The 22,875-nt window shown below is 43.5% G+C and overlaps 1 protein-coding gene across 1 annotated transcript in view; it reads left to right on the top strand.

Moving 5' to 3' along the window:
• sorcs3b (sortilin related VPS10 domain containing receptor 3b) overlaps positions 1 to 22,875 on the top strand; it is a gene marked incomplete at both ends in the record, with an annotated part of 47,585 nt that overhangs the window by 7,702 nt on the left and 17,008 nt on the right. The window contains 13 exons of the mRNA XM_079730781.1: positions 7,005 to 7,072; positions 10,694 to 10,793; positions 11,047 to 11,205; positions 11,472 to 11,545; positions 12,583 to 12,647; positions 13,422 to 13,540; positions 15,666 to 15,755; positions 16,393 to 16,572; positions 18,508 to 18,654; positions 20,491 to 20,593; positions 20,902 to 20,978; positions 21,537 to 21,628; positions 22,507 to 22,614. Coding sequence (XP_079586907.1) covers positions 7,005 to 7,072; positions 10,694 to 10,793; positions 11,047 to 11,205; positions 11,472 to 11,545; positions 12,583 to 12,647; positions 13,422 to 13,540; positions 15,666 to 15,755; positions 16,393 to 16,572; positions 18,508 to 18,654; positions 20,491 to 20,593; positions 20,902 to 20,978; positions 21,537 to 21,628; positions 22,507 to 22,614 — 1,382 coding nt within the window. The remainder of the gene's footprint in view (positions 1 to 7,004; positions 7,073 to 10,693; positions 10,794 to 11,046; positions 11,206 to 11,471; positions 11,546 to 12,582; positions 12,648 to 13,421; positions 13,541 to 15,665; positions 15,756 to 16,392; positions 16,573 to 18,507; positions 18,655 to 20,490; positions 20,594 to 20,901; positions 20,979 to 21,536; positions 21,629 to 22,506; positions 22,615 to 22,875) is intronic.

Genomic DNA, 22,875 nt, shown 5'->3' with positions numbered 1-22,875 from the left:
GAAGTGCATACACAAAAGATTAACGCAGACAGCATGCAGCATAGAGCCTAATCTGTTACTCATACTGTTTATTAGAGGTTTGTCCACAGAAGGTTTGTTTATTTTTATCCATTTTATTTATTTTTAAAGGCCTACCCATTCAGAATTTGACGTATTAAGAAAGCACTCTGAACCACTCTGCCATCTCTGCAGTGTTGTGGTCCCCTTGTCATTCTGGGCCACTCCTAGGCCAGCCCTGTTAAATGAGGGTGGAAACGCCTCGTTGATATGACAGCTCGAGAAGAACAGTCATGGTGTTCACCGCACCGAGATCGAGAATCAAATGATGATGGGTCACCCTGGGCATGTTATGACAGAGGTGGCCCCAGACCAAACCTTGTGGTGACTACTTTGTCGAACTTGTGTTTCCGACCAGTGCTTCAATGTGTTAAATGTCACACAAAGAGACATCATGTGGTGGGGCGGGAGGAGAAAAACATTGTGGATGATATAGAAAATAAGTATTTGGAAAACTGGAAAAAATGGTTTCTAACTATAGATTACCATGTGGTCATTTAGCATTTAGTACAACAATTACTTTGCTCTTACATGTTATTAGAAGGTAGGTGTTGCTGAAGGATTTCTACAGGTCAGACTGAGGACATGGGGTTTGACCCAATAACTTGACTGTGGGTATACACCCTAACAACCTGATTACTCGTCCTGTTTAAAAGTTAAGTTGAAATAGTGATGTCATTGGCATATACGATAGTATAATATCATGTCTAATATCAATGTCATGTACTTTTCAGCCTCTCACCTAACTAAGAGCTTTGCTTGACATCTATTTATTTGTTTGGGAAATATTCACTGTGTTTTGACCGGGACCACGCCTTCGTAATATATAGATACTGCAGTAATTATACATTATAAAAAACAGAATAATAAATGTAAATAATGGAGAACAGAGTGCATAAATATTTATAACAAATGAAAATATTTTCTTAAGACAGTATTAGTATCCACAACTCAGCCATTATGCAGAATAAGTGTATAAGTGATTTTTGAAAGCTGAAGACAAACCTGTGATTAGATTCCCTTCTGGAAATCAAATTACATGCCGGTCCCAGAGGCATGACGGAAATAAACAACTGCGACAAAACAACAAGAACAAGGACATAACGTCCAAAACGTACTGCCACTGAAATTAACACAAGACGACAACAACTTTAATGTCCATCCCGTGTGGCAGTTCCCATAGCAGTGTAGCCTACTGGTTTGCCACCAACAATAAAGGGAAAAACAACCCTGTTATATTGAACCGATGGAGCGTTTCCATATTGACCAATCAGGACATTCCTTTGTCAGTAAACAGCGCTGCGTTTTTTGAACCCTTTCAAAATTAAGCCAATTTCCTTAATTCTGTCCCCCGAGATGGACTGAATTGATTTGTGGGAAAATCTCTGAGGCTTGACGCACGGAGGCTGCGGGACCCGGAAATCAGCAGCCGGAAGGATGTATACAAGCACCACCTATACAGGGACGGGCTAACACAGCACCATACTCCCTCCACCAGGGGATTTACACAATGAAAACACCGTCCGTCCCCCAGAGAATGCTTTCTCTCCCTTGTAAAAGTTCAATCCATCACCGAGATGGACTCGGTGGCGCACACCGCAATGGTTGAGTTCTGCTGCTAAGTGGAGTCTTTTGAAGGCACAAATTAAGATGTTGCCTTTCATGAGGTGCCGTCTCCTTGAGATGCATTTTCATTTCATTTTGTCCCCTCATTCGACGACAACAACAACGACAGAGCCTTTAAGGAAAATGAATGCAAATTAACCCGCTGATATTCCTCTCTCTCTCCACAGGTGTTTGCCGGGAAAAATCATCACGCCTAATAGATGCATGAATAACATTAATTGTTAATCATGTGAGCACAAACAAAAAGTGTAACCCATTATGTCTTTAGTTTAGTTGATTCACGGTTCAGGGGGGGTTGATACACAGGTCTTTGTTTGTTTTAGAATTGCCCGTTTTATATCAGGACTATGGGATCAGGAAAAATAAAGGATACCTGTGAGTGTTGCAACTCTTTGCTTCCGCAACACTATTACTATGCTACATAATCAATTCAACCCAATTAAATCAAAGCAGAAACGTAAATGTAATCTCAGTGGAAGCAACCGATACGGCATGCAGTCAGTACGCATTAACAATGTGTACAACAGCGGACATCGATGGCAGAGCCTAGAACCTCGACTCGTGCGTCAAACCTCACCCTGCCTATCTCATAATCCGCCCCTCAAAAAACCCTAGGTTCTCCACCAGATCCCGTCCTTAACCGGAACCTTCCTCCCAAGTGTTTCCTCGGTCTCCCCTCCTCGGTGCTGAGTCACACTAACCCTATTAGCCGCCGCGCCGCCTGTCCCACGGCTCACCGGTGACATATTTCCCCCATAACCCAGGGAGGGGGATGATGGATAGAGATAGCATAGCCATTTTAGCAGCAAGCTCGAGCTACAATTAAAGAGATTAATTGATCAAGCGAATCATTTATTATTTTTATCGTTTTCCTAATTGCCGTTTCTTTATTGCTCCTGGCATCCGTCTGTCCAAGGAGCAGGGGACAGGAGGGCGGTATATAAAGTTTAACATCTAATCTAACGTCGGTATTTGACAACGGATTGGTGCCTCCAGTCCGGTCTGCTGGTTTCGGTGTCAGCCGTCTCCATGTTGAACAGTGACAAACACGTGGTGTTGGGTTGTTGTTTGTCTGTTGTCGGGACATTAGTGGCCTCTCGGGCCCTGTGTTGAGAGGTTGTCCCCCGTCGTGGCACTTCATACACACACAGATTTTTAACAGGCCACAGCCGTGTCCATTGGGGCAGGATAGGATCGTGGTTCAGGGGATTTACTGCCAGCCCAAACAAAAGAAAGGTACTGGGATTCCAAATTCCCTCCAGTAGGCATCTTTGAGACAGATGCCCTAGGGCCTAGCATCTACCTGCTCAGTAATGACTTAAATTCATGGTAAGTCGCTTTGGATAAAATGGTCTGCTAAATAAAATAGGAATGATAAAAAAGTCATCCTCTCAATGGTACCTAATGCGGTGAGGGAGGTTAACCAATCACATCAAAGCAAACCCACTAACTAGCTCCTTATAGCTATCATGGGTGCAGAAAGATACAAAGGTGTGGATTTATTTATTTATAGTGTATAGTACATTCAATTCATGAAAAGTTATAAATATACAACTTCTTTTGATCATTCTTGCTCCTAATTTGGAAATAAGTAGGCAGAATATACAGAAGGTCTTACACACAGGGTCCCGGGAAACTGCTTATTTCTTCGCTTAAGCTTGTATTTTCCTCGGCATGTGGTCAGAGTATTCATGCTAATGTGTATATTTCTGAGTCGAGCGCATGCGGCTAGGATGCAAAGTACTCCTATAGGGACGAGTCAAAGTGTAAATGTTACAGGAGCCGTCATCCATGATAATGAAAGGTGTCTTTGATCAGCCGTTGGAATTGAACCTGCGGGTCCCCTGGAAATTAATTTGGATCCTGAACAGCGGTCCCCTGTCGGCCCCCAGAACAAGGAGAAACGGGACGGACTGCAGAAAGACAGACAAAGAAAGGGACAAAGGAATAAAGAATGATGGCAAAAAGGAGGGGGAGAAAGAAATGGGCAAGAATGAAGCACCTTTTTTTTTTTTAAGGAAAATGAAACGAAGGAAGGTAAAGCAGAAAGAAAGAAAAAAAGAGAGAAAGAAAGAAAGACAGGGGGAAAAATTATCCTTTAGAAAGGCTTGATATGGAAATAAGACAGAAAAGCAGGAAAAGAGCAACCTTGCGTAGCGCTGGGTAATCTCTTAGCAGTAATAGGTCTGTTTCTCGCCTGCCCGCCCAATTAGAGGAAAATAATATTCGAGGTAGCCTGTCGTGATGACGCTTCGCTGGGGACTGTGTGAAGCAAGGTGTTGCAGGCACATCGCAGAGCCGCTGCACTGTAATGAGAGCTGGGCTGGAGAGACTCGCTGGAGATCTGGTTAGACCATGGAAGAACAAATCCTGTGGACAGGTTTGGTTGAGACACATCTCTTTTGGTGTGTCCTTGTGTGAGTGTGTGTGAGAGAAATAGATGGAGCTATGAGATGAATAGGTGCAATGAAGATAGATAGATGAGATAGGTACAGTAGATAGATATAGCTTGATAGAGAGATAGTGAGATACCATAGATAGATAGATCGCTGAAGTATATAGATGGATACAGTAGATGGATGGACAGATAAAGTAGAGAGGTTGACACAGTAAATAGATAGAAACAGTATATACAGTTAATAGATAGATACTGTTGATAGACAGATACACAGACATAGAGATAGAGTTGGGAAATATAAATTGTGGTTGGGATGGCACCTATCTATTGAACCACTTCAACAAAATCTGATCTTTGAGTTTCCAGAGAGCATCTCTCCATAATATACTTTCCAATTTTATTTTAATATGCAATTATTTTGTCCCGCCTAGTCCACGGACGATAGAAAGTGAAAAAGCCAGCCCCCAGAAAAAGCCACCAACAACTTGAACAGGGAGAGTAAATTAAAAGTAACAGAGACGAAAAACGAGGAGCGAACGACAAGATAAGGGGAACACTTAACTCCTCAGAGGCTGAGAGCCAATCTCAAAAATGATTGGTTGACTTTCCCGGGGCAAAGCTCCCTTTTCCCTCACATCAATAAAACATAAACATGAATAAATGCACAGCTTTTGGCCTTCCAGGGTCCTTACTCCATTTCATGTATGCAAGTGAGTGATGATATGCACGGCTAATTGTATTTGCCTCTGGGCTGAATAGAGTTGCCGCTGCCATTCTTGTTTGTCGGTCTGTCCTTTTTTTTGTTTAGCATTTACGGAAATATACAATACAGTGGCAGGAAGTCCTTCGAGTTGACACCACATTTCATTCCTCCTCAATAAGCGAGCTGTGAATCATCCTGCGCATTCAAACATCAACCAACGCTACTTTTCCACAACATTTCCCCGCTTGTGATGTGCGTGTAATCGCAACCCTGCGGTGCAATGACTGGACGCAGATTGGCTTTGCCTATCAATAATTTCTGAGATGTATGCGGTGATGTGCTTTTCATGTTTCCACCGGGGGAGGATTCATCTAAACAGTTGTCCACCTCACCAGCCCGCCAGTCCCTGAAGTGGACCCTCTGTGACCCCGTGCATGACTGAGGGGACGGGACAGACGGACGTCAGTGTCTTTAATGAGCCATTTGTGCAGAAACGGCCTTGCGTTTGACAAAGCTCACATTGACAGCTGGGCTCCCCGGGGAGGTGATTTAGCGACACTATGTTTTGCTTTAAAAAGGCGGAGACTGGAAAAGTGTTTCTCAGCCTCCTACTTGGGCTCTGTGGCCAGGTCAGCTGAAAGGATGGGCCCTGGTTCACTCCCCAGTGTCTGCAGCCAAACCTGTAGACGACCGTGCTTAAGATGCACCTATAACCCCTACCAGCATCAATGACATGTAGTGTGTCTCCATTAATTATCAGTCGCTTTGGATGGAAGTTTGCTTAATCACTTGATAGTCTACAGTAACCTTAGTTGAAAATTAGACCATGAAGTTGGAAGAACGGGGCAGAATTATAAGTCTTAGGCATTTATAAAAACATTCACTACTTGACTTTGATTGCCGTAATTGGGGAGGAGGCTGGATGTCTGGCATTTCTGAGCATGACGAACACGAGCAACTCTCATCCAAAGAGTGTTTCCTGCATCCTCCAGCAGCCAGTACCAAGGGGTCGATATCAAGGGCCACAGAAGATGAAGCCACTAATGATCAACACTGTGGCAGTTTTCCCTCATCATTCTGTCTTTTTTCATTTGAGTTATTGTAAAAAGCGATTAGTGGGAAACATCAGAGCCATTTAACGGCGTCTTGCCTCCAAATTGATTCAGACTGTACCGGTGCTCTGAGCAGACACGGTGAGTTTAGTTATGCAAACGGTTATCTCCCGGCGTGATTGGTTAATTAACCCGTAACGCAGATAGTCCGGGCGGCGAACAGTGGTCGTTTGAAGGCTAAATCTCTGGGGTCAATTGGGTTCTTAACATTTTCCGCACAGGCTCGAAGGCACGTCGTTGTTCGCACAACTCCTTTTTTTCTCCCTGCTTAATGACTTGCTCGCTGGGTCCTGCTAGGTTAATGTGTTTAAACTCACTGTAATTGAGCTTTCGACCTATCTTTCAGCCATCGCTCTCCATTCTTTCAGCCCTCATTAATATCCCATGTGCTCCCATCTCCGCATTGGACGGTTGTCTGTGCTGGCGTGGCCGTCGCCTGCCTTTACAGCCCTAATGCAGGTGGCCCCTGGTTAACCGTCTCTTATTAAAGCCACGCTTTATAGTGATCCCCGCTGGAAGACGTTTATAAGGCCATCAGACGAACAATAATGCACATCGCACATCATTTAATTGTGGCTGCCAGAGGCTTTTATAAGGCGTCTCAGGTTTTTTTTCGATAAAACCGAACTGCCACTGTCCTCAAGAAAGACGAAACGAGGACAGGATATTTCTATTCTCTGTGTGAGACGCAGAAGGAGGTGGAAGAGAAGGTGAAATTGTCAGAGGAAGCACACGCAGGCAGACGGCATGAGTGCCGGCAGTTTGCATTGTCTGTATTTCATTTCTTAGTTCAGTGAGCGATGTGCAGGTGTCTCTGTCATGCAGGTGTATCATTCCACCTGAGCTACCGACACCCATCTCCTGACAACCACACACACACACACACACACCAAGATCACTTGTCATTTGTGATGTCACACGTAGATAATGTTTATTGCGATATGATAATGCTCCTGCCCCCCCTTCTCCCCAGACACCCCTCATTCTCATTCCATGTCATTAGCAAAATTCAAGTAAAACATGGTTAATAAATGGATGCATGAAGGGATGTAAAAAGGGGCCTTTAATTGATGTTTACTTAATCATGGGTCTTGTTGCTATGCTGCAGGTGATCCTGATATTGACCAAGCTGTACGACTTCAATCTCGGCGCTGTAACCGAAAGCTCATTATGGAGGTAAGGAGGGGGGGGTTTGTGTTCAATGTTTATGTTGTTGCTATATATTATTTGACTTTTGCCTTCTCCATCTAAATATTAAACCAAGTTTCCCCTACACCACCGGCGAAGGGTAGGGATTGTGTAAAAATGCAAAGTAAGAAGCAGAGATGCAATTGTGAGATAATGTATTCATGGGGAAAGTAGTATATGGTAAGTATGATTTATTTCACTCTCCCCACTGTGCAACAACAGAGTTATGGGGAGAACCAATATGAAATATGTTTTAATAAAGCTGTGTAGGAACCCCACCCTGCACCAGGGGCCTCTCCGCTCGGATACACGGGAATGAGAGGGGGGGCTTCGGATGAGGACCATGTCCTTCTCCTCTTCAACCTCTTTTTCTATTATGCTATACTGGCCGGGCTTGATTTGGTTTGACTCGGTTTGGTGCATCTATTGCCGGGTTGGTGTCCTTCACAAAAGGCCTGCCCGTTTAAAGGTGTGTAATTAACTGATCAAGCGCTTGTCTTGAGTCAAACGACACAACAACATAGACTTATTGTAGCCTGTTTAGTTTTATATTGTGGCCTATCGTCAATTGGATTGGTTCGTTGAAGGTCCATTTAATATATTTGGTTTGTTTCAAATTGACGGATCACACAAAATGATATCCGCGGTGATGAATTTAGTTTGATGTTCAATAGGCCTCCCCTCTTCTGCTATCTAATCTCAATAGCTCATTGAGAGACAATTTATTTGAGATTAGACTTGTTTACACATTTGCCAATGTTTAACACATAGTTCCAAGAGTTCCACACGATGTCCTTGATATTAGGAAAAAAACATGTTGAATATCTTAATCAGCGATCTAATAATGTGAAATATTGTCCAATGTTTAGTCTTTAGAACAAGAGTAATCTGAAAGAAATCTGTAATTTTTCAACTAGCTATTTGGTTTGCAAGCATCATGCTAAAATCACTGCAGTGCACTTCTCTCTAAACTTTCATTAACCTTTTATAAATTACATAGTTATAGGAAGAATGAATCATAACCAATCCAGCTGTTGAACTATAGCCATACTCTGCATGCATGGCGATGCATCTCAGACACAGGAATGCACAATTATCGTAACAAGTGTCAGGGGTCTTATTCCGACACTTTGAGAGACAACCTGTTAGTCCTGACATCGAGCAGGGCTGACATCACAGCAGCCCGCTCGGAGGCAGGTCAGTCGCGCTTTCTCCCTACCTCAGAGATGTTCCATCTCGGGCCCAGCTCTACACAACTCAGCACGTTCAAATAGGCAATGGAAACACAAATCGGCACGGCACAGTTTGACTTGGTGCAAGTGCCAATGGAAAAGTGCCATTGCCTTCAGAAATGATGAACCATTTCCAGGGTTGAGTTTTTTTCCAAAGGCAATGCATTTCTAATATTTAGGGATGAGCCCTCAGTTTACATTTATTTTATATCCATGCTTTTGTGAGCTTGGTGAGCTTGTCTGACTCACCGAGGCAAAGGCATGATTAAAAATGGGAACTAATTAAGATACATTAGATTTGCGTTGTGTTCTATAGTCACCTCTCCCCGACCTCTGATATCGTACCCGTTTTTAACTTCAGCTCCTATGGATAAGTTTTGCTATTTTAGTTACGTTTTGCTGAGATTCCCAAAAACCCAAAGCTTTTACAAGAGACTATATTGTAATGACCCAAACAGTGAGGTCATTAGGAAATACACACAGAGCACGGGGTGGATATCAGCTTCAGTGGAGCCGCGGTCAGGATTTGTAAACCATCTGACAGCCCACGTTGTGCACGCGGAGGTTTTCCCTCAGCCAGATGTCCGCTTAGCGACAGTTCCTTTGGTGAGTCAGAGCTGAGACGAGGTGTGCGGCCCAGTCTTGTCGCCGCGTGGATATTAAGAAACGCAGTGAAGAGGATTTCAATATAAAACAGTTTTGAGGTAATAATGAAAAGAAAAAAAAAAGGAAGTGGAAAGGCAAACCTTTCCTTTTGTGTGTGAAAACAACATAAATTATTGATGCCGGCAGCCCTCGAGCGGGAAAAGTGTGGTAAATGTGATGTGATGATCAACGAACGACTACCGGAAGCGTTCCAACAATCCTTGAGTTTCCTTTTAGTATAAAGAAACAGAGTTACATGAAACAGCAATAAAGTATTGTAATGTATTTAGGCAACCAATAGACTCCCTTGGTTCAAAAAGCCCAAACACAACGTTGTGTCAACGGAGAGAAATTCTTAAAGCACAACATTCAGGTGTAAAGACTTCTGAAACAATGTCAAACAGCAAATGGAATGATTCGGCTTAATGCACAGGTAGCCGCTGGAGACAGCAGGGGTATCTATCCAATTACGCATTGAAATTACATTTGGAGCCAGTCAGGTAGAACTTGAGAGTGGATTGGCTGTTTATGGCAAAGACAAATTCAAGCATAAGGACTGTGGAGACTGCAGAGACGAACACACATGCATGGAAGAATGCGCACACACATGTGCATGCACACACACGCACACACACACACACACACACACACACACACACACACACACACACACACACACACACACACACACACACACGCACACACATGCACACACACACACACACACACACACACACACACACTTCACTGAGAGGAGCAGGTGCATTTTAATGTGAATGTAGCCCATTTGTTTGTAGCTGCTGGCTAACTCTGTGCTCTGCTAAGGACATGAATACTCCCGTATGCTGTAATAAGGAAGGGTACAGCGAACGAACAAGGTCCCAGCAACAGGGGAGCAATTAGTGTCTCCTTTGTGTCATGAAGTAGCTCAACAGGGCGTCTGGCAAGGTTGCTGGTTCGATCGTGGGCTCCTCCTAGCCAAGTGTTGAGGTGTCCCCGAGCCAGACCTAGCTCTAGTCTCCCCCTGAGCTGGCTGTCGCCTTGCATGGTTCACATGGGTGTGGGTGAAGGAATGTGTGTGTATGAATGGATGGATGAATGAATGAACGTGTGAACTGGTGTATGAATGGGTGTATGTATGCGTGTATGAATTGTGTGCTCTAAAAAGGAGTCCATTTATGATAAAGTAAAGTTAAGTAAAAAGCCCTTTTTTTTCTTCCTGTTTGTTTGACTGCCTTCTATGTTGTTTGTTTGCTTGTTCGCAAGAAGAGTTACTGAGATTGTGCACAACATAGCCTACACTATTATAAAGATTCCAGAGCACAATCAAATGCCATTCTGATAGTGTGTTTAATTCATGTAATTGCGAAACGTACGGAATGTACTCATCTTGCAAATGCTATTATTTGATAGATTCTAAAGGTCTGAGGTTACAGGAGTGTCGAAATGTTGGAATGAAAGGATAACGGGGGAATACACACAGGTTTAAAGGGCAATACATTTGACAATTGATTCTATCTGATCTGCATACAAAGTCTAGCCTTTGACTCAAACCTAGTATAGTATACCATTTGCGAGCCTACAGTTATTCTTACTGAACAAGCCAAGATGACCTTGGGAAACCCTAGGGTTAATCAATAATTATTCATCCTTAGCAAGTCCATTTATTATTGCAATTTATGAATATCCATTTCATTAGTTGATTTGTTTATCCATATTTTTCTCGTTTCAGATCCGTGAACTATGGAAGCACTTACACAAAAATGAACGACAAAATCCGCTCGAGAACGGTTTTGAGTTATCTTTATGTATGTCCGACCAACAAGAGGAAGGTAAATATTAAAGTCTCCTTGATATTCTTTTTATTTCTCTGTACAATAGGCCCAGATCTTTAATTCACATCCTATATCCAACTATAAAAACATAAAGATTTCCCCCCTCACTATCTCCCCCCCCCTCTCTCTCCCTCTCCCTCCCTCTCTCTCCATCTTTCCCTCGCTCCCTCTTTCTCTCTCTCTCTCTCTCTCCATCTCCCTCTCTCTCTCTCTCTCCCTCCCCCTCTCCCCCTCCCTGCCTCCCTGCCAGATTATGCTGCTGAGTGACCCTGAGATGGAGAGCGCAGTGCTCATCAGCTCTGATGAAGGGGCGAGCTTTGAGAAGCACCCCATTAACTTTTATATACAGAGCCTCCTCTTCCACCCGGCTCAGGAGAACTGGATACTGGCATTCAGTCACGACAGCAAGGTAGCCCGGGCAGAAAGCTTTCTCAACGACTCTCACCCTCTCTCTCCCCCTCTCTGCCACCGAGAGAGACTCTGAGCTCTTAAAATGATATGTAAAATAGTCACCATAAAACTTCTTGTTTGCATGCTGATTGTGTTCCGGTTCAACTCTTCGCTTCATAACAGGAAGTTTTTGGTGTGCAGTGATATCATTTTAACCCATACACTGTATTGTGAGACTGTGACAGTGATATATGTTTATCGATATATTTATTTCTGTTTTTGCAGTTGTACAGTTCAATGGACTTTGGAAGAAAATGGCTTCTCGTGCACGACAACGTAATGCCGGGCCGATTCTACTGGTACGTTCTTAACACAAGCTGGATGTTATTCCTCCTTGTGTGTATCTGACTGCTTGTAATTTCCTATAATCACTATGTTTATTGCATTACGGTAGCAAAGGGTGATCCACTGACAGCATGTCAACAAAAAAATAGGATATTTTTCTCATGTCAACCACGGGCAAAATAATAATGTGCTCCTTTTCTTTTTTTTCCCCTTTTTTAAAAACCAAAAGATATGACATGCTGTTTTTGTTGTCACTGTCATTTGGTTATCTGGTCTGGACGAGTGTGAGCTAGTGAATATTAATGCAGAGCTATTCATCCCTTCTTGTCACTGTGCGCGTCAGGGCCAAAGTGCCTTTTGAGCTGAGCAGAAGGAATGGCATGATTTTCGAGAGTCCCCTCGAACCGAAAGTAATGTGATGAATAAAAGCTGAAATAGGAACAAGAACAGGTGCAGTGGCACCCCATTACCCCCTGAAGACTAGCATGGTATAGGATAATATATTATATCAGAGTATTGCTTTGCATGAAATAGAATGAACAATGAAAAAAATAAAAAATAAAATACATAAATAAAATACACGTTTATTAGTTACAAAATAGTCCTCATTTCATTGAATTTGTCGATTTTCTAAGGGTCCAGTGTAATTAATTCAGGATATCAAGATTAATTTAAAGAGAGCTACGGGATAACTCCTTGTCTCCTTGCATTCTCACATGCAACACACACACACACACACACACACACACACACACACACACACGCACACACACACACACACACACACACACACAACTCTGATTCTCCTCTTCCTCTTACCCCTCCTCCGCCCTTCCTCCACCCTTACCACCCCCCCCACCCCCATCTCCTCCTCCTTCTCCTCCCCCTTCTTCCCACCATCCTCTTCCTCCTCCTCCACCACCACCTCTACTCCACTCCTCCTCTCCCCCTGGTCCTCATTCCGCATTCTCCTCCCACTCCTCCCTTTCTCTTCTTCCTCTCATCCTCTCCTCCTCCTCCTCCTCATCCACCCTCTCCTCCCTTCCTGTAGGGCAGCGGTGGGCTTGGACAAGGACCAGGACGTGGTCCACATCGAGACTCGCATTGCTAAAAGCCGTGAGTCGTGTTAGTCCGTCCGTTAGACTGCACACAAGTCCGTGACTAACGGACGGACTGACCAACGTTGGTCAGTCCATCCGTTAGTCAGTCCGTTAGTCAGTCCGTTAGTCCGTCCGTTAGTCCGTCTGTTAGTCCGTCTGTTAGTCAGTCCTTTAGTCAGTCCGTTAGTCAGTAATTTAGTCAGTCCGTTAGTCCGTCTGTTAGTCAGTCCGTTAGTCAGTCTGTCTGTGGAGCAAGACCCCATGGACCCCCGCCCCGCCCCCGTGGTTACCACGTGGTCAGCGGGAAGACGAGAACGGGAGTCCCCCATGACTTATAAAGTAGACTAGAAATCTCCGGGAGAAAAAGGGTAAAGTCACACAGAGCTTTGATCGATGCTTCCCCCCTCCTTAATTAATTATTCCCCGGCGGGCCGGCGGGAGAAGCCGAAACTCTGGCTAAAACCGCACCCTGCGTTCCGTCTGACATAAATTGCGATGGCAGTTCGACAGCACGGAGGGGGGAAGCCCGGAGCCTGGGCCCGGGAGACGGGGAGCCCTCACCCTGGGACGCAGCACTCAACGGCTCCGTGGGGGACGGGATCAAATGCTCTCATTATTAGACAGGCCGGTCGACCTCAGCCACTTTCCAATCGCTATTTAAATGGCCCCTCTCCTGCTGCTCATACTGCGTCCTTCCGACGCACGCCTCGTACCTAATGCATGTTCTCTCAGGCGGTAGATGTTGTACCAAATGATATCTAAATGGATGATAATGTGTTCTCCCTGTCAGGAGCCCAGTACGTGCGGTGCCGGGCCCAGCGCTGTACAGAGGCCAACCGGCAGTACCTGTTCCCTGGGTACGTGGACACCAACTCCCTGGTGGTGCAGGACGAGTACGTCTTCACTCAGGTCTGTGGAGAAATGCTACTATACTATAAGCTGTACAGTACTATTGAAGACTTGGCTTATCTCATCTAAGCTGTACGATACAGTACTAACATATTGTACTATTATATGCTGTACCATAGAGAATCTATACTATATAGTAGTAGCCTGCTATCTTATACTATACTATGCTTTCCTATATTGAACAATACTGAATTGCACCATTAACACATTACTGCACTATGCTATGCTATACTGTACTTTATTATATTATGATATTAAATCAAACCTTCTCTATAGTATTTGATTAATCCCAGATGGGAGATTACACCTGAACAGATAAATAACATACTATTTTATGTGGTCCCTTATTTCACTCTGCTATACTACGCTATGCTAAGCTTACTATATTATACTATATCATATGGTGCTATGCTACACTACACAATGCGACAAAACCATCCGACAACAGCTGCTGCACCCTCAGAACTTCCCTGTTCCATCGTCCTTTGAATCCGCTCCGTATTTCCCCGTGTGACCAACCCCTCCTCTCACCTGTTACCCGGGGCGCCGAGCTGAAGCCGGGACCCTGTTCTCTGTATAGTGTGCCAGGCAGTAGACTGTAAATGGCAGAGCGGCTGCGAGACGCTCCGTCGTCCGCCTTATTACTGTTCACATTAACCTTGGTCTCATTAGCCAAGGCCGGCCATGTCGTTATGAGGCAAACTTCCAGTGTCCTCTGCCGTCATTGATTTCCCTCCCCAGCCGAGGGAGATTGTGTCTCTGCGGGCCGTTGTGATGCACTTTGACTAAATAACGTTGACTAAAAACCCCAAACAAATCACTTGCGCACACGCACACACACACACACACACACGCACACACTTACACTCAAACACACACAGAATATAACAGCAATGTTTCCCTAACTTTGGAATGAGTCACTCTGCATTCGTTGCAATAAGAATAAACATTTGCATGTGTCTGCATTTTCTTCCCCCCCCCCCCCCCTACATTTCTTTATCCATAAATTGACTTTGCAGATATGATAAGATGTCACAGCAGCAATATCTCATCGCTGACCCAATTTCTACCCCTCTCTGCGTACTTTATTAACTTTCCAAACTTGATTGGAATGGCTTCAATCTGATGGGAAAAAAAAACATATATATATATATACACGACGATGTGCGATAGAAAAAAATTGCCTTCAATACAATTTGGGAACTGAGTTTCTGTGAAATGCGATCATGACAGCGAATGACATGAAGGGAAAAAAGAAAAGGGAGAAGACCAAACTGGACATGTTGGTCGGTGGTGTGGCGTCCCCGCACTTGGCCATGGTGGCTCACTGGTGACTTTCTCCTGACTTTCATTGCTCGGGGGCAGTTAGATTTAACTTGACAAAGAGTAATGAGGTTATCGATTGGGGCTACAACGAAATAAGCAGTCTTCAACACCTCCGCACTCTCCCGGGGACCGAGGGGAACGGCCAAGTGCAACATCCTGGAGGAACGCGGCTTGGGAATAGCCAGTCCATTGATTTTCGATAGATTATTCTATTAGAGGCCCTAATGCAGTGTGGTCAGGGACAAACACCATCTCTCTAGTTGATTAGAAAATAAGCAATCACATAGTGTCACTGTGGGCCGTAAGTGGAGACGAAAAGTGGGAAATGCATAAGGACTCTTTTTTTACTGAGACTGGCTATGGCGGTACTTTTGGCCGCCTTGTTTTGTAAGCCTCTTAGCTTTATGCTAATGGGGATAATGATGTGCTTTTTCCTCGGCCGGTGTTATTATTCTCTGCCTTCCTCTGCGCCGGATCGTTTGTATTGGAGAGTCAAGTGGTGTGAGAAAAGTGTCCTTATGGGAGTGTTTCATCTAGTTATCTCTGGAGCACAACACCCTTAGATATACATTCAGTTCACCGTGTTCCTATATTAGAGTAACACTTCTCCTAACCCTACTGGTGCTACAGTCCTCAAGCTGGGAGAAAGATTTAATGGTCGTTGACAGAAATAATCCAAGTCTTCCAAGGTTTCACTCAGAACCAACACCATGGGAATGTAATTCTATAATTCTCATGATTGCCGTGGCATTATTTTTGGATGCCTTTTTTACAGCATCTTTGTATTTGTGTTTCCAAGGTGACAAAGTCGGGGAGGGCCAGCTATTACGTGTCCTACATGAGGGAGCCATTTAAGCAGATGCAGCTGCCTAAATACTGTCTTCCCAAGGTAAGCAGCCAGAAAACAACACAAACACTTATGCGTTTCATCTCATCATGAGGGTCATGCATTATGCTGTTTGTCACTGATGATCATAATAGTGCATTGCGTTATTTTGAGAACAAAATTGCAACCCGTTGCAATCGCACAGCAGAATGCATGAGCTCTCTTTATTATCTGTCTTTGATTTATTTTTGTTTGCGCTGTGTGTGTGTGTGTGTGTGTGTGTGTGTGTGTGTGTGTGTGCATCTTACTTCTTCATCTTCCATTCCATTATCATTTAGAATATATGCATGAAAAGCCTTGATAATGTTGTTTTTGCTTTTTGACTGGATGATTGAAAGCACAACTGTTTACCTCTAAACACATGTTGTTCCTGCTGATGTCAAACTAATTAATCAGCGATGTTTACGACAAATTTTAGATTTGGTCAGGTTGTTCCTTGTGTGCCCTATTGTGCATTTTACACGTCGGACATTAACTAGTTAACTTAAACGTGGAAAATAATTGGATAGCAAATTGTTTTATTTTTAATTCAACACACAAAATATGTGGATTGCTAGAAAACAAACCTACAATAGGCTGTATATTATCTGCAGATGGATCTGTATGGAATATAGAATTCTCTCCCTCTCTCTCTCTCCAGGACATGCACATCATCAGTACAGACGAGAAGCAGGTGTTTGCTGCGGTGCAGGAGTGGAACCAGAACCACACATACAGCCTGTACATCTCGGACTCCCCCGGGGTCTACTTCACCCTCTCCCTGGAGAACCTGAGGACCAGCCGGGGCCCCGCGGGTAACCTGCTGGTGGACTTCTACAAGGTACCTACAGGATGTGTTGTTTGCTCCGGAAACTAGCACGCTAACAGTGTAGGCAGTAGGTAGCCCCGTAGTGACCCGGGTAGCCTTCCAACCTGCAGTCTTATGCTATGTGCTGCCTCTTCCTTTACTCCAAAGTGACTCACAAGCGAGACTGACTCACTTCAAAATAAAGAATAAGGCATGAGCCAAGTTTCAAGACGAGCAACTGGACAGAGTGCAGAACTGAAGCTATAGGAATCAGAAAAGACAAGTCGATATTTTTTTCTCTACTTAAAGAGATGAAGAACTGCACACTCGTCTGTTCATGAGATGCTCTTCAGACGTGTTTTGAAGATAAGGAGGGATTCAGCAGACTGTAGGGAGTTAACGTCCATACGCGTATAAGAGTTCTTTAAATAAATCCACTATAGTAGCTCTGTTGCAGGCAAGAAACTGTTTGAGTTCCTTTGTAACGTTGAAACAAAGTCCCATTACTCAAGGGGTAAAGAAAGAAATATATCAACTAATATAGATCGACCTACCCCACCAAACGTCCAGGATGAAGGTTCCATCCATCCATGTGAAAACTCTAAATACTCCATTGCAGGAAAGGTCCAAACATAAATCCAAACATGTAGTCCAATGTGATTAAAAAAAGTAATCTTCAAAGAAGTCAATTTGAAATTTGCCCCTCTGCCCCATTTAAACTCGCGCTTTAACTTTTTAATATAGTTCTGAGTAATATAGCCTAGTTCGAGTGCTTCTCCCGTTTCTCACTCTCAACAGGGCCGCCATCTTGGTTGCCCTCCAAACAAAACCAAATTGTTGGCTTGGCCAAATTAACACACAATTACCTTCACCTGCGTTGAATTACTTCCCATACACCAGAGTGTCATCACCAAGGCCACGCCCCCTCTTGGGGGTAAGAATCATGACTTCACATTAGGAGAGAAACTCCTTTTTTTATTTGGGGTAAAACACCAATATGTAGATGTCCTGATATGTGTAGATGTCGGGATATACAAATATGGGTTTGGGTCATGGATCCACCTGGAAAGGGGGTGTGAAGGGGCATGACGGCGGACCGATCAACCATCATTTATTAAGCTATCATGAACACTCAGATCAGGTAAGGTAGCACAATAATGACAGGACATGTTTATAAAGCAGAGGTTTTGTTTAACATGAAATTAATGCAAACAAAGAATCGAAACACACGTCAAATTACATTGACATCTAAAGGATCCGAGTGTTTCTGTCACCCATAAGGGGGCGTGGCCATGAGGTTTTGATAATAACCCCTATGTGCCGGTGTCCTATCCCAACAAAAAATATGAGACATGGAACCAAACAAAAAACCCATCCCTTAATGCCAGGCCATGACTGATACAAGAATGCCTCATATTCAAATATCAGGAAGATTTTTTATCGTACATTTATCTTCATCAGTCTCTGTCAGTGAGCACTCTAGAAGCGTGATGTGACCTCCTTTTTTCTAAATCTATCCAGTTGTGACATCACAAGTGGGAATGTTCACCCAGAAGTATGATGGTGGATACATCAAACTCTATTCATCATGCACCCTATTAGAACAATCTATTCCCCTGTGACATTACACGTGGGCGTGTCAACTCAATGTGTGATGTCAAAAGTGAATTTATTTTCAAAATGAGAGTGGTTGTGTCCGCTCCAAAATGTGATATCGCAAATGGATGGATTTGAAAACAGAGTCGCATTACAGTTGAGTTAAAAAATGTGAGTGGTTGTGTCCGCTCCTAAATGGGATGTCACAAATGGATAGATTTGAAAACTAGAGCCTCTTTACAGTTGAGTTAAAAAATGTGAAAGTGGTTGTATCTACTCCTAAATGTGATGAAAACATTTAGGAGTTTGATGCATAGTACATGAAAAAAATGTTCTATGCATCAAACCTTATTGTTCTTGCTTCATCTACAGGTGGAAGGCATCCATGGCATGTACCTGACCAACAAGCTGATAGACAACCGAGTGAAGACCTTCATCACGTACGACAAGGGCCAAACCTGGGCCCTTCTACCGGCCCCGACCACGGATGTGTTGGGAAACAACCTTCACTGCGTACTGGTGAGTTCCTCCCTTGCTAGACTAGACACAGTGTGGTGTGTTGCGTGGTGAACACATCTTTTAACAGTGAATGTATTCAGCAGCTATTTTGATGTGTAAATAAGGACGAAAGATACCAAAAAGCCCTACCTACTAATAATTACACTATGTGCGCTTAACACATAGTGCTTGTGTGAGTTCTCTTTGGGAGAAAGCGATAGTCCTGCTGTGCAATGGCATCAAAAGCTTTGCGCAATGTTCAGAGCACCTATTTGCGTTGTAGTGATTGGAAGTAGGCCTCCCCTCACACCATGGACGTCTGGAGTCAAGGAACATTGAAGCCTTGTTGTAACCGACTGGGAACCGGACCGCTGAGCGGATCCAAAAGCTGCTTTTTGCGTTTTTTTGCTTTTTGCCCTAAAATCAGATCAGAAATTAAAAGGGAAAACACTGATTTGATTATAAAAGGTGATTCTGCAACAGCGTCTCCACTGGCTCCCATTCAGGCAGGTTACGATACGCATTCAAACGTCTCTTTGATTTTATTCTTGGCACAGCTGCCCTCTTGAAAAAAGTGTTAAGAAATATTGATAAAACGGTTAAAATAATCATCGACTGGTGTGATAATGAGCCTTATCACATAACATTATTAAAAGCAAAAACATATAATCATTGCGGTGAACAGACAGCTCCTGTGGCTCCCTACGTGCCGCTGATGAACACAGAGACGTGGTCGACGGAGCAGGGCCGGGCGCTGTGCGTCGTAACGCTTTGCTGCTCACTGGAGATCACATGCTGCTTCTCAAGTGGCGCATGCAGTTGATTGTTCCTACTTGTGCGTCGTCTTGCATCGTAGCAATTTCAACCCTGGCTGAATTACGGCTTTTGTGTAATCGCAGCCTGTGACTTGTTAAGCTTAAACAAATCGATTTGATTGGTCAAATCAAATATAAATGCTCTATAATTGATCAATACAAATAAGCTTATGTTTCTGATTGGTCGGCTGCATCTCATTTGAGTGGTTGCACACTCTCCTCCAGACCATTTGCACATCCTTATTTCTCTTTCACAGAAAAAGCTATATTTCCGAATCCTAAACAGAGGAGGAAATGGCTGGTTAGAGGAGATTTATTTAAATGTTTGTGGCTTAGTGTGCGGGGCCTCGCGTTGTCACGTTTCGTTGCAGGGGTGAGACCTCCATTAACCTGCGTAAATCTAATTTACTCCCTCACCGTCGGTTCCTGACTAATGACGGTTAGATTATACCGAATTACAAGCAAGTTCTCCGTGTGCCTCCCCTCTCCCTTTATTATACATGCAGTATATATGTTTGATATTGATTTGACCTCATCCAACGGTTGATAGGGATGGTGCTCTGTAGAACCGGGGTGTTGTTTGGTACACAAAGTTTGCTATTACACCCGAAGTCTCCTCGTGCTCCTCTCACACTAACTCCCGTTGTTTGAAAATCTCTATTGACGTTTGCTTTTTCTTTCACAAAACGTTTCACTCAGAGAGATAAGCCGAGATGATTTGAATCAATTTAGCCAGATTTATCAGTGCATCTTGGGGAATTTTAATTACATGCCTTGTCTGCTCGAGAAAGAGGGAAGAAAATCCAGATGCCCTCCGTCGTGTCCTCTCTTTCCTCTCTTTCACTCGCATTTTACTGCCAGAGAGATGAGTAGAGCAAAGCGCCATTGTTTCATAAATAAGCTCTGAAATTGCTTGAACTGTAAAGGTAAACTATAGCAGCAGGCCAATCTAATCTATTAGTTTCCATCTGTTCCGACGAGGCATATTCATGTTGTTTAGAGACCCCTTCTTGATGAGGATCTGTTGTTTTCTCATGGTCAGCCATTTTGTTCACTGCATCTGCATCTGGAGATGTCAGAGAACCCCTACACATCTGGACGCATCTCCAGCAAAGACTCGGTGCCCGGGATCGTGATTGCTACAGGTGAAGAGGCTCCCAGATCCTAGCTTTTATAGTTTTTATAGCTAGGAATTGTTAGTTATGAGCCACTCCTGGTGGAAAGGAGGGCAATGATGCATCGAATTATACATTATATTGGCACATAATGTTCAACTTTTGAATATCTAATTATTTTGTATCTTCAGATGAAAGTAATGCAGTGAAAAATACATTCCTTTCATTTAAAAGAGTGGATTCAATGTATGAGATATGTTAATGTTTTATTAAAAGGTGCTTCGATATTTATGTGGTGCATGGTTTTACTTGCTTACCGCTTATCCTTCTGCACCCAGGAAATATCGGAACAGAGCTGTCCTCCACCAACCTTGGGATGTTTATAACATCTGACGCAGCCAATACTTGGAGACAGGTATGATACCTGGCTAGTAATCTAGAGCTGTGGTTTCTTGGGGTTGCTAACCTACTCAGGAGTTGACTGCATGCTGGGTTGTAGGAGATTGCTCATTTATAAGCTATGGATACTTGATGATGCATGCTTGATTACAAAATAATTGACAATGCTTGAAAGGTCTCGCAAAGGCCCTGTATATATAAACACACTAATGAAGTCATTATTTTTTACCCCAGTGAGTGTGTGGTGTGATGTGGAGGGTTAACATGATTTGGTAGCAAATACAAGCTTGGGTTGCAGGGCTTTTCTTGGAACCATTATGAAACAAAGATACGGTGCATTCATGTTGAAGGTGGATCTGCATGGCCGATCGCAAGTGTTTGCTGTGATTTGAACTTTTTGACATTAACATTTACATTTAGGGCATTTTGCAGACGCTTTTATCCAAAGCCACTTACAATAAGCACATTTGTCATAAGAAAGTGAAAACATTTATATCGCTGTCGGTACAGTTAGGATGTTCATAGAAGTGCAAAGCAGCAACTATCACTAGGTTTGGCTGTGTGTTTTTTGCAGATCTTCGAGGAGGAGCACAGCGTTTGGTTCCTGGACAATGGCGGTGCTTTGCTGGCCGTTCTTCACTCCAACACCCCCCTCCGCCACTTATGGTGAGAGGAACTTGTTCAGGACTAGTCATCTTTGTTCAGAAAATAATCATATTTTTAATACTGTATGCATCCATTCACCGAGGCTTGTTCATATTCATTCTATCTTCTTTTGAGATGCATTGCTGGGAATATATCGGGGGGGAACCTTCGCACAAGTGTTTGTTTGCTGTCAATTTCCATGGAGACAATCAATCTTCCCTCCACTCGAGGAATCTCCTCAGCTCACAGCGCCCCCCATTAAACGTTTACTTCTTTCTTATTTTTCTGTTGAAGCGATGATCAGGAAGGTATGATTACAGTTGACACATCAGTGCCTTTTTGTGCATCAACAGCGCTATAGAACACCGCGAGAGGGAGGGTGGTGTTTTGTTGCAGCTTTTGTTATGCCCTTGGATGTTGTTATTCCAGCACAGTTTAAATGTAAATTAGGGTTTTTCATTGTGGAATATGAACATGAGAGATGCGTTGCCCAGGTTCTCTTGTCGTTGACACCTTGTCAAACTTTATACTTTGATTTCCCCCAGTTTTCACTCCTTCTGAAGTCTCAAGGAATTAGGTTTTAGAACGGGTGTTTTGTTTCGCTATTTATTAACTCTGTTCACATGGAATTGTGCTGTTTTCAAATTCGTTCAAATGGCTTTATTTGCAAGCAACTTTTTTGGGCTAGTGTCTACTCCATTAGTATTATCCAGGATTGTATAGTGCCTAATGTTTACTTTTGTTTACTCTATCACATTTTATGAGCCATAGTTAACCCATTGGAGCACTATTTCAAGCAGTACTCAATCACAATTAAATCACACACAGGCCACTGTTAGAATCAGAAGGACATTAAGCATTGATAACTTGTTGTTCTTTGTTCTTTGTGTCCCTGATAGGATCAGTCTAGACGAAGGGAAGAAATGGACTCGGCACAGCTTCTCCCTGGCGCCTCTGTATGTGGACGGCGTGATGATGGAGCCAGAAGCTGAGAACCACATAATCACGTAAGATCACAGAACCCAGATCACTTCACCATCAGAACAAACCAATCCCACTGCAGAAGCGCTGCTGAGCTGAAATGACGATTTATTATTTAAGTCCTTTAGTGGAGTCTTTTATCCAAAAAGAGCCTTTCCTTGAGGGTGGAGGGAGGTCATTAAGGAGCAGGTGGGGCTGGTAGGGCATCTTGCTCAAGAACTTCAAACGGGTTAAGCCGCGGAAATCGGGGGATTGAACCCAGCACCTTTCTGACTGGGAGTTGAACA

Source organism: Pollachius pollachius (assembly GCF_949987615.1).
Source record: "Pollachius pollachius genome assembly, chromosome: 2".
NCBI lineage: Eukaryota > Metazoa > Chordata > Actinopteri > Gadiformes > Gadidae > Pollachius > Pollachius pollachius.
This window is presented reverse-complemented; position numbering and strand designations above follow the sequence as displayed.